The sequence below is a fragment of the Rhincodon typus genome, chromosome 19 (assembly GCF_021869965.1).
Source record: "Rhincodon typus isolate 14 chromosome 19, sRhiTyp1.1, whole genome shotgun sequence".
Classification (NCBI taxonomy): domain Eukaryota; kingdom Metazoa; phylum Chordata; class Chondrichthyes; order Orectolobiformes; family Rhincodontidae; genus Rhincodon; species Rhincodon typus.
Genome location: NC_063350.1, coordinates 26,945,858 through 26,964,206, shown reverse-complemented (window position 1 = coordinate 26,964,206; position 18,349 = coordinate 26,945,858). Strand labels below are relative to the sequence as shown.

General features: G+C 38.9%; 1 protein-coding gene across 1 annotated transcript in view; it reads left to right on the top strand.

The window, feature by feature from the left end:
* Positions 1–18,349, top strand: part of si:dkey-70p6.1 (uncharacterized protein LOC570575 homolog) — a 93,941-nt gene that overhangs the window by 63,403 nt on the left and 12,189 nt on the right. The window contains exons 5-6 of the mRNA XM_020530210.2: positions 1,577–2,157; positions 3,406–3,549. Of these exons, the coding sequence (XP_020385799.2) occupies positions 1,577–2,157; positions 3,406–3,549 (725 nt within the window). The remainder of the gene's footprint in view (positions 1–1,576; positions 2,158–3,405; positions 3,550–18,349) is intronic.

The following is an 18,349-nucleotide window of genomic DNA, read 5'->3' as shown; positions in this document are numbered from 1 at the left end:
GGGGTGAGGAGCTTTACTAGCTTCAAATTCTATAAGGAGAGGTAGCCTGTGTAGCTGCAGTTACAGTGACAGTTGCTCAGACAGGGATAACGTTCAGTAACAATACATTTACAAAAGTATGCTTCTATTTCCAAGGAAGTGTCTTCTGCCCATCTCTGTGCCCTCAGAAGCATTTTTTTTTAAATTTCCTCGCACTACATATACTGTGAAGGGCTATTTGTGGCTGACAACAATTGAACTGGTGCATGGTTGAAAATTAAATATGACACCGGTGGCACAAATCCCCGAAAACCTGTGCACTGGTGATTACTTCCACCACCGGGATAGTATGAGAAGGGTACCAGTGAGCTGTAGTGCACACTTAATGAGGTGAGCAGCAAAGAATTGGGTGACATAATACACTAGAGCTCACGGAGAGAAACCCTCCAGGAAACTCCCCAAAATTGACTATTTTGGCAAAATTCAACCCAATGAGTTGAATGACCTCTATCATCCAGAGGTAACCTGACTTTGATTGGATGCCATAGCCAATGACAAAATTGAATGTAAATTCACATTCAACAAACGTGTATTGTTTTATTATTGATATAACTCCGCCTCCCTTTGCCCTGACTTTAATTTTCTTCACCTGAAATGGTTGAACAGTTGCTGTCAAAGAGTTTTTGGATAAAAACTGGTTATGACCTGGTTTTGGCTGCGGAACTAATGACTTGGTTCAATAGTCTGTGCTTCCCACCTCCGTGTCTGCCCTACCTTTGCCACAACATGCTCTCCCTGTCCCCTCAAACATTAGTCCTGGGGCTCTGTGGAATTTTTTCCAACATGTTGTTTCATGCCTTGTTTCAGGAAAGATGTGGAAGTGTTGGAAAAGCTGCAGAGGAGATTTACCAGGATGTTGCCTGGAATGGAGTGAAGGTCGTATGAGGAAAGGTTAAGAGAGCTAGGGCTTTTCTCTTTAGAACGACGAAGGATGAGAGGTGACTTGATAGAGGTGTACAAAATGGTCAGAGGTATAGATAGAGTAAACAGCCAGAGACTTTTTTCCTAGGGTGGAGGTAGCTATTTCGAGGGGGCATAGTTTTAAAGTGAGTGGAGGTAGATATAGGGGAGACATCAGAGGTAGGTTCTTTACTCAGAGAGTGGTCGGGGCATGGAATGCATTGCTGGAGAGGGTAGTGGAGTCAGCCTCATTAGGAGCATTTAAGCGGCTATTAGATAGGCATATGGATGATAGTATAAGGTAGGGGTGGAGGTTAGATAGACCTTAAGATTATAGTAAAAGTCCGGCACAACATCACGGGCCGAAGGGCCTGTACTGTGCTGTACTGTTCTATGTTCTACGTTCTATGTTCTATCCCTTCCTACTTTCAAAAATCTCCTCAAAATATTTCTTGAAATTTTGGATACCTACACATGCTCGCCTGCCAAACCCTGCTTGATATCCCAATGATAAATTTGCTGGATAAGCAATAATAATGTCTCGCATAAATTCTTTCCTTAAAAGATTGTAAGAAAGAATTGCTCATGGTACAATGTTTTTCGATATAATTATTTGATATTATCACTTGATGTGTAGATGGTCTCAGAAGTTGGTCAGCCAGTATGGATTACCTACATCCACTAGGAACAGAACATTTGGAGGAGGGAGCAGGTGAGGAGAGAAATTCAAGAATTCAACAGACCAGAGAGTTGCCCAGACTTCCTGAAAATAATTACAAAGATGGAAAGCTGTCTGCTTTGAGAAATACAGCTGATATGGATTGTATTTATGCCAATGCAGAAAAATATCCTTGTCAGGAGAACTCTATTGAAGACTCATTGTATGAAAGTGTTGGAACCAATCATGAAGTAGATCATAATAATCTTCAAAGTGTTAGGCAATCAAAACTTGAATATAGAGCTAATGAAATAGAAGCATCTTTAAAGTCTCAAAGACAACTGACACAACGTTTTGAGGAGTCACCTGGAAACATGGACGTACCAGAATATGCCTCAATTCGAAGAATGAAGAAGAAAGAAAGGCTGCCAAACCTGGAGGGTGTACAGGAACAACAACCAAGAACAAATGTAAAGAATGGTAATGTGGTGTTACCAGGACCTAGAAACTATGGGAAACAATTAAGGATTGAAGAAAAATCTACTTTATTACAGACTGAGGTATATCATTTTTTTCCTTACTTAAAATTACAAAGTTAATTTCACAAATTAATTAATTTTTGTTCAATGAAAGTGTACAATTGTACACCCTTTAAACAGCTGTACAAAACAAATTGTAAGGTGTCTGGTTATTTCAAGTTGGAGATATATGATGGCATCAGGATTATTTTCACAATCTTGATGTGTGTAAACATAGTATACATAATGTAACTGACACTTTGAAAGAAGTTGTATTCTCATTCTCATTCCTTGGTCAAGGGTGATATATGACACACTCATATTTAAAACATGACATTTACTATCCCAAAGCAACATATAATTGAGTTATCCATTAAATCTTTATGCCTCTGCTCTCAAAATGGTTGCATTGCAATAATCCTCAGGTAGACATATCAGATCTAGTGAATCATATGAAAGGTCTCTGAAATGCAAACAACATTCCTTTGTCATCTCACTACATGCTCACCAGGGGCTGTGTTTGCCATTTCCATTGCAATTACTTAATTGAACACCTATCAGAGGAAATCAGACAATGACATGGTCCTTTTACATTAGAACTTTCTCCCTTTAGTAAGCTATTTCCTTTACTGCCCTTCTTACTTTTTAATAGCCATTATCCATAACAAATTGGTTACAGTGATGTCTTGTTACTTCACATCGAATTAACTGAGAAGAAATGTCTTTCTTCCTCGGTTCCTGTAAAAAGGGTGAATTGGCTTACATCTTGACAAACATTTCGTTCAGAATGGAACATGATTTATTTAAAATTCTACGACAGGAATACAACTCTATAATTATGAATTAGCAAAAACACGCACATCCCTGATGGTAGGTTATCAACACTTGAATTTATTCACTCAGCAGATGGAATTCCTATTGAACTATACTGTATGAATCAACTGAAACAGAATCATTTGCCTATTCTCCTACTAACACAGAGTGGTGTGTATACTACCAGGTTGTAATTAACATGCATTTTTAGAAATGGCCAAGAGGAATTGTTTGTCTTCTGTATTTCAGAATTAGAACATCTTCTTGAATCTATTGCATTAAAACAGACAATGAAGATTATAAAGTGCAAACCAAATTGCATAGTCCTAAATTAAAGTGTGTTTATATTTTATCCCTTTTTGTTTTAAAATGCAAGCTTATTTGCAAATCTCATTTTTTCCCTTTTGGCATAACGGCTTTCTTGTTAAAATGGTAATCAGATGTTTGCAGCACCCTTCAATCTGTTTCACATTCCAGAATCACAGTTCTGCGATACAAGGCAGCCTGAAGTCTATCACAGAGTGTGAAGCAACAAAATCCCTAAAAGAATGTAGGGAGGAGAGAATTCCATGTGCCAATCTAACCGAAGGACGGCCAAGTGCTGATAGTGCCTGTTTTAAGGTATGTGCACAAATAAGACACAAACCTTTTAAGGAGTATTGCTGATCAATTAGACTTGGCTGAACTGAACAGTACAGAGCCCTTATTTTTATGTTGAAATTAATCTTTTCTTAAGATTTCTTGTGCAACCAATTTTGGTTTATTGCTTGTTATAATTTGATTTATTTCTTGTCATACTTTGTCATTTAGAAAATTTGATGAGTAACAGAATTTGGGAAGCAGTGGTAGAATGATCCCCAGCCCATACTGTTATCCATTGTTACAATTTTGATCAGTTTGGAAATGACAATCAAACTATCAACATAATTTCTCAAAATAAAATTTAAAAGCCTCATGAATCTAGAACATATTATGGATAAGATTAGTGAATGAATCTACAACCCACCACAATAATTATTTGTCACTGACCCTAACGAAAAAACTATTCCATTTTCTGTAAATTGCCTCTGCTAATATATTGGTCAGAAGGCTATCATACGAACATCATTAGTTCCCTTTGCCAATTAGCCTGTGCAGTTTCCAAACTGCTTGAAGAACATAATCTTCATTTATTAGTATTTTGTTAGTTAGATATGAAAAATCCAATATTCCAAGTCCAAGTTGCCAGCTGGGACATCAGGGAATTATGGGATTGCTATCTTTGCTTTCCACTCAATTATAGTGAGATTGCCAGAAGGGAGAAGTGAGAAAGTCAAATGCACTGACAGCAGATGAGGAACTCCAGGTGGAGATATACACAAGAATATAGATTCAAAGGAATATCAGGATGCACCTGCAAACTAGAGGTGACTATAAAAGCCCATAGAAGGTTTGTAAATGAGGGCAAGTATATTACACTGGGTAGTCCTTCACCAAGAGATGGAATAACATGGGAAATAATCGTTGTGTTGTTATCGTGTAATGGGACACCATTTAAAAAAGCAGGCGGAAAGGGTGCTCAATGATACTGTTTAAAAAGTGGGGCATCAATTAAAAGAACCTGAATAGTGAGAACAGAAGGAACCAACTTAAAAGTGCACAAGGAGTGAGAGTAAAGAAACACAATTTTAAAAAATCACAAAGGGATAAAGCAGTGGGACACCATTTAAAGGGGTGTGAGGAAAAGGAGTGGGACACCTTCAAAATGTCTGGCCAAATTATGACTCCTGAGTGAGTTGACTGAGTTTTGAGAAAGCCAACATGTAATGTCACAGAGAAACAGGTAAGTCATTAGTTAATTAGCATTTTTCTTGTTTACCTCAGGTTATTTATTAACAATTGTAAAGTTTTATTGATGGTAAAGTGTACTAGTAATAGTAAAGCTTATTAGCAATAGGATTTATTTATTGTAAGTGAGTTATGGAAAATAAATTAATCAACATATAATAAGGATAGCAGGGCAGGTGATGTGTCACAGCTGCGGTATGTTGGGGTTATTGGATGCAATATGATGCAAGGTAGCTATATGTAACTATGATACTGCAATAATAAGTATGTTTAATCGACACGCAAATTGAACAAATCAGATTGGCAAAGTAGCCTGGAAAAGGAAATCATAGTATTTTTGGAACAATTTCTTAGTGCAGTTCATTCAGCACCAATCACTGCAAGCTATTCTAGACCCAGTATTGTGCAGTGAGACAGGATTAATCAATAACCTCATGGTAAGGACCCTCTGGGCAACAGCAATTATGTTGATAGAAATTCACATTCAGTTTGAAGATGAGAAGTGTGGGTCTAACAGTAATACTTTAAACCTAAATAAAGATTTAAGTAAGACTTATGGAGCAGAATTGGCAATGTTGAACTGGGAAACCAGGTTAAAAGGCAAAATGATAGAAATACAGTGGCAATAGAAATACAGTGACAGACCTTCTAAGAAGGTACTTATAAACCTCAACAAAGATTTGGCCTAGTGAAAGAAAGGCTCTGGAAGAAAGCATCTTCCATGGCTAAATAAAGAAGTTCACAATAATATCAAATGGAAAGAAACACTGTACAAATCTAAGAATGTCCATGTTAGGTCTGAAGATTGGATAGAGTTTAAGAAAAGAATGACAATGAAAAAGTGGGAGAGAAACTAGAATATGAGGGAAAACTAGCTAGAAATATAAAATCAGATAGTAAGAGTTTCTAGAAGTTTTAAAATTGCTGGAGAAACTTAGCAAGTTTGGCAGCATCTGTGCAGAAAAAAATCAGTCAATGCTTTGAGTCCAATGTGACTCTTCTGGTTCTGAAGAAGAATCATATTGGACTTGAAATGTTAACTAATTCTTTCTTCACAGATGCTGCCAGACCTGCTTTTTCTCTCCAACAATTTCTGTTTTTATACTTAATTCATGTATTAGTTCTGCAGAGGTTGAATTTGGGGAGTGGTTATGGAAAATCAGGAAATAGTGGAAGTGTTAAACAGGTATCTTGTAGCTGTAGACAATTTAGAAAACTTCAAAGGTACTTTAAACTCAAGAGGTGTATTGAAGGCAAGAGTTTAAAAAAAAACACCTTGACCAGAAAATACAGTACTGGGAAAACTATTGGAGATACAAGCTGACTAGTTCTGAGGAGTTGATAGCTTGCATCCTAAGGTCTCAAAAGAAGTGTCTGCAGAGACAGCTGTCAAAAATTTCTTAAATTCCAGAAGAGTTGCAGCAGAGTAGAAATTTGTAAATGTAATACTTTAACTTAGAAAAGGAGAGAGACTGAAAGCCAAAGACTGTAGGTCAATGAACCTAAGACCAGGCATAAAGAAACTGGTATAAATCCACTACTAAGGAGATTTTAGAAGGACATGTAGAATACCAGAATGAAACCAAGCAGAGTCAATATAGTTTTGTGAAAGAGGAATTGTGTTTAACTAATTTATTGAAGTTCACTGAGGGCATATCAACTTATCTGGATCAGGGGAACCTCTAAATGTGGTATACTTGGATTACCAAAAAGGCATCTGTTAAAGTGCCTCATCAAAGTTTACTGCACAAAATCATGGTGTAGGTGATAACCTATAAGCATGGGGAAATGAATGGTAGTTAACAGGTAGCAAAATAGGGATAAATGGGTATTTTTTGAGTTAGGAGGCTGTATGAAGTGGAGTACCTCAGGAATTAATGCTGTAGCATTAACTAGTAACAATCTGTACTGTAGGTTGGATGAGGGGTCTGAAAGTTTGGTAGCTAAATTTATCGGTGACACCAGAATAACCTAGAGAGCAGAAGAGGCTAGGTCATTGAATATATTTAAGGTAGGCAAGCAAGACAGATTTTTAATCAACAAGGGAAGCTAGGATTATGGGAGGTTGACAATAAGTTTTCAAGAGGAAGTAAAGAACCTACAAAGGAATACAGATAAGTTAAGTAAGTGGTCAAAAATTTGGCAGATAAAATGTAGAAAATGCCTTGTCATGAATTTGTGCATTCTGGAAGGAAGAGTAGAAAGGGAGCGCATTACTTAAGACTGAGGAATTGCAGAATTCAGTGGTACAGAGGAATCTGGGTCCTGGTACATGAGCCACAAAAAGTTACTATGCAATTAAGCAAGTGATTAGGAGGTAAATGGAATGTTGTTTATTGCAAAGGGAACGGATTTTAAAACAAAGAAAATTTACTGCAATTTTACACGGTCTTCGTGAGATCACGTCTGGCGTACTGAGCTTTGATCATCTTATTAAAAAAGATGTCATTGCTCTAGATGCAGTTTGGAGAAGGTTTCACATGACTCATTCCTAGGATAGAGAACTTATCTTATGAAGGAAAAGTGAACAGGTTTGGCCTAAACCCATTTGGATTTTGAAGAATGAGGTGGTCTCATTGAAACATGTAAGATCCTCGGGAACTTGATAAAATCAGTACAGTGAGGGCCTTTCATCTTTTGGGAGATACTAGAACTAGAGGACACAGTTTAAAATTAATAGGCCTCCCCTTTATCATTAAGACAAGGGGTATTGTTGTGTCTGTAGAATTTTCTAACCTAGAGAGCAGAAGAGGCTAGGTCATTGAATATATTTAAGGTAGGCAAGCAAGACAGATTTTTGATCGACAAGGGAATCCAGGATTATGGTAGGTTGACAAGAATGTGGAGTTGAAACCACTATCAGCCATGATCTTATTGAATGGCAGAGTAGGCTCAAAGTGCTAAGCTCCTGCACCTTAATCCATTCCTGTTCCTATATTATAATGTTATAAACATGACAGAGCATTTACCAGTATTAATACATCAATAGCCCAGAACACAATAGATTGAGAATTATACAAGCTTTGAGCACGATGCAAAACATCTGCACTGAGGAAGAGAAAGTGAACCATTCAAGAGTCCACAATAATTTGGCAACATTAGAGGCTAGTTTGTTTGTTTAGCCAACCTTTTTTTTAAATTTTCCTTCATACATCTTCCAGCAGCTGGCAAATGGAGGAATAAGTTCTTAATTCCCAGGTTGAAGTGAGCAGAGAAACAAAAGAGAGAATCATAAAGAACTTGCAAATAAAATTCCTCAGCATTGTTCCCAAAGTTGTTTAAATATTAATAACTGAAAGCAATGCCAGAAATAAATGGTTCCTGAGCAATTGGAACATTTTGAAGGCCTATAAATCAAATAGCATATATTAGAGTTTGTAACGAAATAAAATAGCAACTGAAGAGAATTGGTAAATTTGAAACTGGTTGGTTTTTGTGAGAAGTCAGAGGATATGATTGCAAAATGAAGAAATCATTCATAAAATGTTTAGTAAGAACTCTTTTACATTAATGGTTGTAATCAGACTGAAAGAACACAGATTCTGCCAAGGAAGAGCTGAAATGTTGCTGGTTAAGGAAAGAGTTGATGTTACCTATAATCAAAATCTTACTTTTACATTAAATTTACTCAAAGAACTGAACCACAAAACCACAGTCATTTTTAATCAAACGTTTAATATTGAAGTATAAAGAAATATGTAAAGAGATATAAGTATTGACTTTCGGGAACTTTCTGTCTCATTAATCTCAACCGTTGCTCTTATGACAGTTCTGCATTTGTTGCCAGTTTAGCAATAGTGTGACAGTCTAATGGAGAACTGCTGATCCTTCTTGATAGGAGCAAAGGTGGTGGGCAGTGCTTGGGTTGGACGGATGACAAAGATATGACCTGAAGACTCCTTTTTCAGAGTTCATTCTGATGTTAACACATTTTCAATTTTGGACTTCAAATCCTACATTGTGTACAAGGTCGAGTGATTTATGGGCTTCCCTTAACCCTGAAAGTCCAAGATATGTCAGCGATGCAAAATTCCACAGCAAATATTAAACTCTAATTATAGGACATGTGAGAGCGCAAGTGAAAGTGTGAATGTGGGATGTGTGTGAATATAGAGTGATGCCAATCTAAGCAACTTCTGGGATATAATCAAATACCCAGCCTGTGTTCATTTTAAGTATTCTATATTTATTTACCATGCCAAAGGATATTTTTGTTGCTAGAATACAGCTGTTGTAAAATGTATTTGACAACTCTGAGTAATAATTTTGGGGGAAGGGGGGAAGTTTGCAGTAGCAACATTTACTTGTAGTTATGAAGCTATACAGATTGTATTTCAGCATTGTACCTTTGCTGTAAATAAACTTTGGCCTGTCTTTTCAAGAGTTCAAATTTGAGGAACTATAAACTAAAAAGAAAATAACATGACTTTGACTTTAGTCAGTCCAGTATCAGAAACCAAATTCACCCACTTCCATTAGAGCCCGGCTTCCTGTCCTTGTTTCCTCCCAAGGTATTTCTTTTGCAATAGTTACTTAGTGACAGAAAAGGGTTATCGTGCTGTGTGCTACGGATGGGTAGTGGAGTAAGGAGATATAGACAAGGAGGTGTGTGCGCGCGCAGAGGGGCGTTGTGTTGTTAATCGTGGGAGAGGGTACCAGAGGATGGGGATTTAGGTACCCTTGTTCTCCTTGCATGCCAGCAGCCCAAGCAGTGAGATCTATATGATTTCACAATTGACACTGATGTCCGTCCATCAAGAGAAAAATGCAGCAGAAGTAGGAAGAGGCCCTTAAATGGCCATTAATTGGCCCACAAGCAGACAGGCCACTGACATCTCACATGCTGTACTTAAGATGGCAGCAAGGTAAGGAGAAGAAGGAATGGCAATACTAACATACGATCATTTGAATTAGAAGCAGATGTAGGCCATTCAGCCCTTCAAGCCTACTTTTGTTTATGTTCGAAATTCCCCTTCATTCCTGATAATTCCTGGTTCCCCTGTCTTATAGGGTTCTATCTCAGCATTAAAAATATATTCAACAACTCAACCTCCATCATCTTCCAAGGCAGAAAGTTTCATATGAGAAAGTTTCATATGCATACAACCCTGTGAGAGAGAAGAAAAAGTTCCCTTCCCTCTGTATAGAAAGGACCGCTCCCTATTTTTATGTGCACCCTAGTTTTGGACCCACTTGCAAGAGTAAACATCCTCTTCATGCCCACTCGTCAAGATGAATCAAGATGTCATAAAATTAAATAAAATCACTCCTTGCTCTTCTAACCTGTAGTGAAAACAGGCCCAGCCTGTCCAAATTTCCTTATGGGTGGCACAATGGCACGGTGGTTAGCGCTGCTGCCTCACAGTGCCAAGGACCTCAGTTCAGTTCCACCCTCGGGTGACTGTCTGTGTGGGGTTTCCACCAGGTGCACCAGTTTCCTCCCCTTGTTCAAAGATGTGCAGGCTATGTGAATTGGTCATGCTAAATTGCTCATAGTGTTCAGGGATGTGTAGGTTCGGTGTGTTAGCAGGGGAATCCTGGGAATGCAGGGTTACAGAGAAAAGGTAGGGGATGGGTCTAGGTGGAACCCTCTTTAGAGGGCCAGTGTGGACTTGTTGGGTCGAATGGCCTGTTTCCATACTGTAGGGATTCTGTGGTTCTAAGCCAACCTGTTCAGTCCAGGTGTTAGCCTAGTAAACCTCCATTGAACTCTGTCCAATATATTTGCATCCTTCCTTAAGTAAGGAGAGACAAGAAGCCAAAGCTTTTTGTCTTACACTCATCAGACCCGAAAAAAAGGGACATCACTATGAAAACACATTTATCCTGCATAAAATGGTGCCTCTGTTTTCAAGTTTGTTTCTTGCATCTTAATTTATAATGAATGCAAGACAAAATACTTCAACTTCTAATCCCTGTTTTAGGAACGTTTCAGTTCTGTACTGCCCGGCAATATTTAATTAAAGAGGCCAAAACTATACACATGTCCAATTTTATGAACCCCACTCCACCCTGCTGTCTGCCATCCTACTCCCAGTGAGTGTAAATTCCAGTCTCAGATTATTTTTAAAATTATTTATTTAGAAAAAGGAAAATAAGTTCACAGTGGATTTTCAAATACATAAAAAATACAAACTGAAATTTTGGGAATTTCAAAGCCTATTGATACATAGTGGACCCTTTAGGTTATGTTTCTTTTGGAGTTCACTAATGTATTGATGTTTAGAAATTAAACTTTGGTAATCAGTCAGATTGAGAGATGTCCTTGATCACCCTGTACTTCCATCATAAGCCAAAAGTTCTTATCTTTTGGATACAGATCAATGTCGGCTGGTTTGATAATATATTAATCTCCAAATCAAATGGCATATAGATTTAATTTCAAGTAACATTACTGCTCTCCATATCTAGATGGCTATTTATAGGAATTAGAAGAAGTGACTCATAATTGTATTTTTTAAGACAGCAGTATAATGGTAATGTTATTGTACTAGAAATCCAGAATTGCAGGTTCCTGTCCTGGGGTTTCAGGTTCAAGTCCCGTCGAGGCAGATGGTGAAATTTGAATTCAATAAGAATCTGGACAAAAAGCCCAGTCAAACCCCTTCAAAATATATTCAGAAGAGAGCCTCCACCCTATTTTTTTCTGTCAGGGTTCAGAATTAAAATATAAAAGGAGCTACAACATTCAGCATCTCACACACTGTCAGCTCATTGACCTTTCATCACAACTAAGAGATGTGTAAGAGGCAACATCATGCTACACTGCTTGGTGCAATGAAGTGACAGACACTAATTACACTCGAGATGTCTGACAGAGTTGCCTAGCATCTTGTGTGTGATTATCCTCTGCATGGCAACCATATCCTGATACTCACTCTCCTAGGCAAACAAAGCATTGTGTAGACATATACTATGGCAGAATGTAGTAGATCATTCTTCCTCTTGCAGTAGTGGAACCAGGTCTCTTGAGCCACCAGCAACCACTGACCTCCATAGCCACCTCTGTCCAGTCTACCTTAGTCTGTCAGGATGGCCTTCTATTGCCTTCTATTCGTAGGGAAAAGAACTTCGCTTCTCTCCTAGTCAGCCTTCAGGAGAACCTCTAGTGGATGCTACTTTTTGCCTATTCTCTGACATCTCCGGGGTAGGTGGGCTGATGAGCAGAGGTCGAGTGATGCTGTTGGGTTACAGAGAGTAAGGTGCTGTCTGGGTGCCTTTTAAATATGGCAGCTGAAAGTGGGTCATGGTGGGTGGCAGAATTTTCTGCCTGCCCTTAGAATTTGTTATTTTACCAGCGTATGCTTTTACAATGACGCGAGAGAAATGTAATGATGCAGGAAAAGCCCATCTGCTCTCAAGCAAAGGTACCTCCGACTCCTCAGTCCCCACACTCAGCCACCAAAAAAACAAGACTCCACCCCTAATTACAACATCAGTAATAGGGCCCATTTCATACTTATTTCTTTGCCCAGTCTTGAAGTTCTAATCACAATGCATGACTGACCACAATTTTTACCATCAAACTAAATCTCAGAAGCTGCAAAATCCAAATGAGGAACTTGCGCTGTTGAATGTAGCAACCAGAAACATGTTGCACACCAAAGATTTACCATTCAACCCTCTCTTCCCTCATTATACGTCTTTCTTCACACCATAAATCACATTCAGTACCTTCAAGGTCTCAAGGACAATGTCAAGTGGTGCCAAAGGAATATAGAAATAAGTAAATCTTATTGTAGTTTTAACTATTTAATGAAGCCAAAGAAAAACATTATCCAGAGCATAAACCTGTACATTTTTCAAACTGTACTATTAAATGTTTATGAATGAAATGGTTCTTTTCAACAATAAAAGTTAGATAAGTGTTTGAAATAATTCAATGCTTCTAAAGTAACCAATGTTTCCTGACATCCAACAACTTCATTGGGGAAATGCTGGAATCTATTATTAAGTAGTACCGGGATATTTAGAAAACTATACAGGTAATACATCAGAGTGAACGTGGTTTTGTGAAAGGGCAATTGTGTTTGATCAATTTATTAGAGTTCTTTGAAGATATAAGAAACCGGCTGGACAGAGGGCAAGCAGTAGATGTAGGGCTCTTGGATAAGATATTCAATAAGATGCCACATAAAATGTTACTGCACAAGATATGAGCTCCTCATGCCAGGGTAGTATATTAGAATGGTTAGAGGATTGGTTCATCATAGAATCCCTACAGTGCAGATAGAGGTCATTCAGCCCATCAAGTCTGCACTGACCCTCTGAAGAGGATCCCATCCAGATCCATCACTCCAGCCTATCCTTGTAACACCACATTTGCCATGGCTAATCCACCTAGCCTGCACACAATGGGCAATTTGGCATGACCAATCCATTTAACCTGTATATCACTGAACTGTGGGAGGAAACTGGAACACCTGGCAGAAATGTACACAGATACTGGGAGAACATGCAAACTCCACATAGACAGTCACCGAAAGCTGGAATTGAACCTGGGTCTCCGGTGATGTGAGGCAGCAGTGCTAACTATGGAGCCACCATGCCACACCTTTGTGCCACTGCGCCAACCCTTAACTCACAGGATACAGAGGATATAGATCAATGGATCACTTTCAGATTGGTAAACTGTAATAGTGGTCGATACTGATGGCTTAACCACTAAGATTAACCACTCATTAATGACTTGGATCAAATGACTCAGTTTATTGCACCTAAATTTGCTGATTACAAAGATAGGTTGGGAAACAAGTTGTGTAGAGAAAATAAATAGTCTGCAAATAAATATGGATAGGTTCAGTGGGTGGACAAAAATTTTGCAGATGGAGTATACATTGGGAAGATAGCCAAAGTAGTAGGAGAATCAAAAATAAAAAACTGAAAAGGAGAGTGAGAACATAAATGTTCTGAAGGCGTCCTATCAGACTTGAAATGTTAACTTTATTTTTCTCTCTCCACAGATGTTGTCAGACCTGCTGAGTTTCTCTGGCAGCCGTTGTTCCAGATTTCCAGCATCTGCGATATTTTGCTTTTATTTGAGAACAGGGAGGGTTCTGGGTGTCTGCATACACAAAACACAAAAGTTAGAATGCAAGTACAGTGAGTAATTCAGAAGATACATTGGCCATTATTGTAGGAGAGATGGAATATAAAAGCATGGAAGTCTTGATACAGTTATACAGGGCACTGATAAAGCCACACCTAGGATATTGGGCACAATGTCACTCTCTATGTTTAAGACATAATTCACTTACATTGGTCTTGGAGAACTTGATTCCTGGAATGAAATGCTTGTTTAATGAGGAAAGGTTAAGTAGATTGGAGTTCTCGTCAGAGTTTAAATGAATGGAACGTGAACTTATGAAATATAAAATTTTGAATGGGTTAGACAGGATAGATGCTGAGAGAATGTTACTCTCGGCGGGGGAGTCTAGAACTGAAAGCACAGCTTCGGAATACGGTGGTCACCCATTTAATGTGGAGATTAAATGGAATCTCTTCTCTCACAGAGCTATGAATCTTTGAACTTCTGTACCCTAGAGTGCTCTGCAGACTGAGTAATTGAATATGTTATGGGGAACAGGCAGGAAAGTGGAGTTAAGGCCAAAATCAAATCAGTCAGGAACTTACTGAACAGCCAAGCAGGTTCGAGAGAGTATGTGGCCTACTCCTGCTGTTATATCTCACATTTTTATGTTCAAATACTGTTCTGCCTCACCTTACATTCTAACAGTGGCAGCACTTCAAAGGTTTCTGTCTATGAAGTCTTTAGGGTTTTCCTAAATGTCATAAAGGCTGTATGTGAATCGTAATTTGATCTGAGAAGTGCTTGGTATTCCTCAAATAACCCTGGAAAGCCAAAGTATCTAGATACCACCTTCCACTGGTGTTTCTGACATGTCCTCTTCTTTTCCTTACACAAGAACCATGGTTGACAGGACCTCAATCGTGTCTGGCTCATTTTTTGCACCTCTGCCCTCACCCCTTCCCTTCCTAGCAGAAGAACAATAGTGTTCCCCTTGTCCTCACTTTCCACCCCAGAAGCCTCCATATTCAAAGGATGATCTTCTGCCATTTCCACCTCCTCCAGCAGGAGGCCACCACCCAACATACCTTCCCCCTCCCCTCCACTGTCAACATTCTGTAGGGATTACTCCCTCTGTGATCCCATGGTCCACTCTTCCATCACTCCTAAGAGTCCTCACTCCCCCCATGACACCTTTCCATGCAATCACAGAGGATTTAACAATTACCCATTCCCCCTCTCCTTCCTCACTGTCCAAGGCCCCAAATATGCCTTCCAGATGAAACAATGTTTTACCTGTAGTTCTTTTAATCTAGTCTACTGTATTTGTTGCTCATAATATAGTCTTTATACTGTTAAGACAAAATGCAGACAGGGTGACTGCTTGCGAAATGCCTCCAATTTATCTATAAGAATGACTCCCAAACTTCCAGTACCTTGCCATTTCAATAAATCACCTTGCCCCCATTTTAATATTTCTATCCTTGACCTGCTATGTTGTTCCAATGAAGCTCAAACAGGTTGGGGGAACAATACCTCATTTTCCAGTTAGGAACTTTACAGTCTCTAGGACTCAATATTGGGTTTCACAACTTCAGAGTATGATGACTGCACTCATCTTTCTTACAGTGCCCACCCACCTCTGCTGCATCTTGCTTGTGCCTTGTTGGCTTTGCTTAGTAGCACAGACCCACTTTACCAGAGCATAATTATCAAAAAAAAAGACAGATTAGTTGTATGATAAAACAAAACTTGATTATTACCAAAAAGAGACACACATTGCTGGAGCTTTTTATTTTGCACTCATCAGGGCTAATGCACAAGTACCAAATTTCTAACAATCATAACAATTTATACTACAGAAGAAAAGGGTATTGATTAGTTGATAAGTCAACTCTGATTGTCCAAGGCATTGAATAATGAGAAAGATAAATTATATGCTTCCAGAACTTCCACATAATTCGAAGGCACAAGATTTGAATGTATTCCTAAAGTTGAATGTGTGAATGGTTTGGCCTCTGTTTGGAGTCAGCGCAAACACATTGAGCCAAATGGCCTCTACCAACATTGTAGGGATTTTGTGAAATAGACATTTCCATTAAATGAGTAGGTGGAGCTGTCCATCTGCACACGTCTCATTTTGAAAATTATAGTTTGGGCAATCAGTCATGCAGCACAATACTGATAATGTTCTTATCTAACCAGGTACTTTCAAATACCAAGCACTGACTATGGGTGTACCAATACCCCAAGGACTACAGCAGTTCAAGAGGGAAGATCATTACCACCTTCTCAAGAACATGGTGACACGGTGGTTCAGTGGTTAGCACTGCTGCCTCACAGCACCAGGGACCTGGGTTCAATTCCAGCCTCGGGCGACTGTCTGTATGGAGTTTGCACATTCTCCCCATGTCTGCGTGGAGTACCTCCGGGTGCTCCAGATTCCTTCCACAGTCCAAAGATGTGCAGGCTAGGTGGATTGGCCATGCTAAATTGTCCATAGTGTTCAGGGGTATGTAAATTAGGTGGGTTATAGGGGAATGGGTCTGGGTGGGATGCTCTCAGGGTCGGTGTGGACTTGTTGGGCCGAAGGGCCTGTTTCCACACTGTAGGGATTCTGTGATTCTTCTATGAACATTAAGGAATGGACATTAAATGCTGGCCTTACCAGTTATGCCCATATCCCAAGAATGTTTAAAAAATCCACAAATCCTGTATTGTAGATTGTACACTGTTGAGAAAAGCATTGTAATTCATTCCTCATTCTAAAGCACCAGAACAGTTGCAGCAGATTTCCAGACTAAATTCAGTAAGTATGAGGGATGGAACCTGTTGCAGTTTGCGGTTTCAATTTTTTCTTAACATTCAGATTAATCGATCTGTAACTACCTACCAGCAGTTTTGTTTAGCCAGCCAGACTTACAATGATTGTACAAGCCATAACTCTGTTTAAGAGTTACCAACTTAAGCAATTGAAAAATCCCACTCACTTAGCTTGAGTGACAATATTATGGTTTTAAGTGATGTGTATTGTCCTTGTTTTTGAAGAGAAGTTTTAAGGCAGAGGTACCAAGCTGTAGATTGAAAGCCAATAAAGCTTGTGAAGCCTTGTTTTTTTAAAAAAATAGGAATAATAGAAGCAGCCTGAATGGGTAGGGCAAGCTCCCACAGAACCAGGCGTTTTAGTTTTTAGTTTTCAGTAGCAGCAGTCTTAAAGCTGGGTGCAAACTGTAGTATATCTCCCCCTGCCAGTCTGCCTCTCTCTCTCTCTCTCTCACACACACACACACACACACACACACACACACACACACACACACACACACACACACACAGATTGTTCTCGATTTTTTTTTTCCTCCTGGACCTGACTGTGAGACAATCTATTTTACTGAACTTGCTTTTTGCCAAGGGTGTGTTTATGAGATGTCAGTACATTGGAACAGTTACTGTTTAGTAGTTAAATAATCTATTATTCTGTTAAGTTTTCCAATAGAGTTGTTATTCCAATGTGTTCTTTCTTTTGTTGTATTTTAACTATAGTGTATGGATAAAGTGGTTTTTCCTTCAAACCTGGTAGTCTGACCAACTGAATTGCATCCGAAATGAAACGTTTGGCACTTGCCTTTAAAATAAGAAAAAGTTAGAGACTAGGATATCCTCTTAATGTATCTTGAGGGGGTCTGGTCTGGTCCATAACACAAGTCACTGGACTCAAATCTACCAAAATTAGGTGCAGATGGCAGCAACATGTCTGAGGAAATCCCCAGAGTAGGAATGTAGCATTAAGGCAGCTGGCAGTTATAACACTTACCAGGACAGATCACTAGTAAGACCCACACTGCTTGTCCAGCAAGGATTAACCGACCAAGCTCCTGCTCTGTCGTTCTGAATAAACAAAAAACGCTTTGTAACTTAGTGCTGTTCTTCACCATTTTAGGTCATGAATATTTTATGAGATTAACGCCCTTTCCATGGTTTACTATTTAGCTCTTTGAATACTTTGACAGGTTTAAGTGTCAAAAGGAGAATTACACTCAAAGGCTCAGATAAGATCAGGCTTGGGAAAAGCAGATTTAGGACCGATGTCAAGGGGCTATTTCTTTGGACAGAGACAGATTTAACAGCTGGAAAATATTGCCAAGAAGCGCAATTGAGGCCAGAACCCTGCACTCATTTAAGAAATGGTAAAATGCTCTAATGGGGAGATAGCAAGATTGCTACCCTGTTATAACAACAAGAACTTCAATTTTTTATGGCACCTTTAATGTGATCAAATGTCCTTCACAGAAGCATTATGAATCACAATATGACACTGAACCACGTAAGGAAATATTACCGTTGTTGACCTAAGACAGGACACAAAGGTAGATGGGATGAGATTACAGTAATTAATATTCCAAAAGTGAAAATTAACATAAACCTTTTTGAAAGGGGTTTCATGGTGGATTGGTAGAGTTCCAGAAGGTCTAAGTTCAAGTTCTCCCTGCCCAGGAGGTGCTTCATGACATGTCTAAGCAGTTTTTTTTAATAAAAAGAACTTCCTTGGGGTCAGAATACTTAACA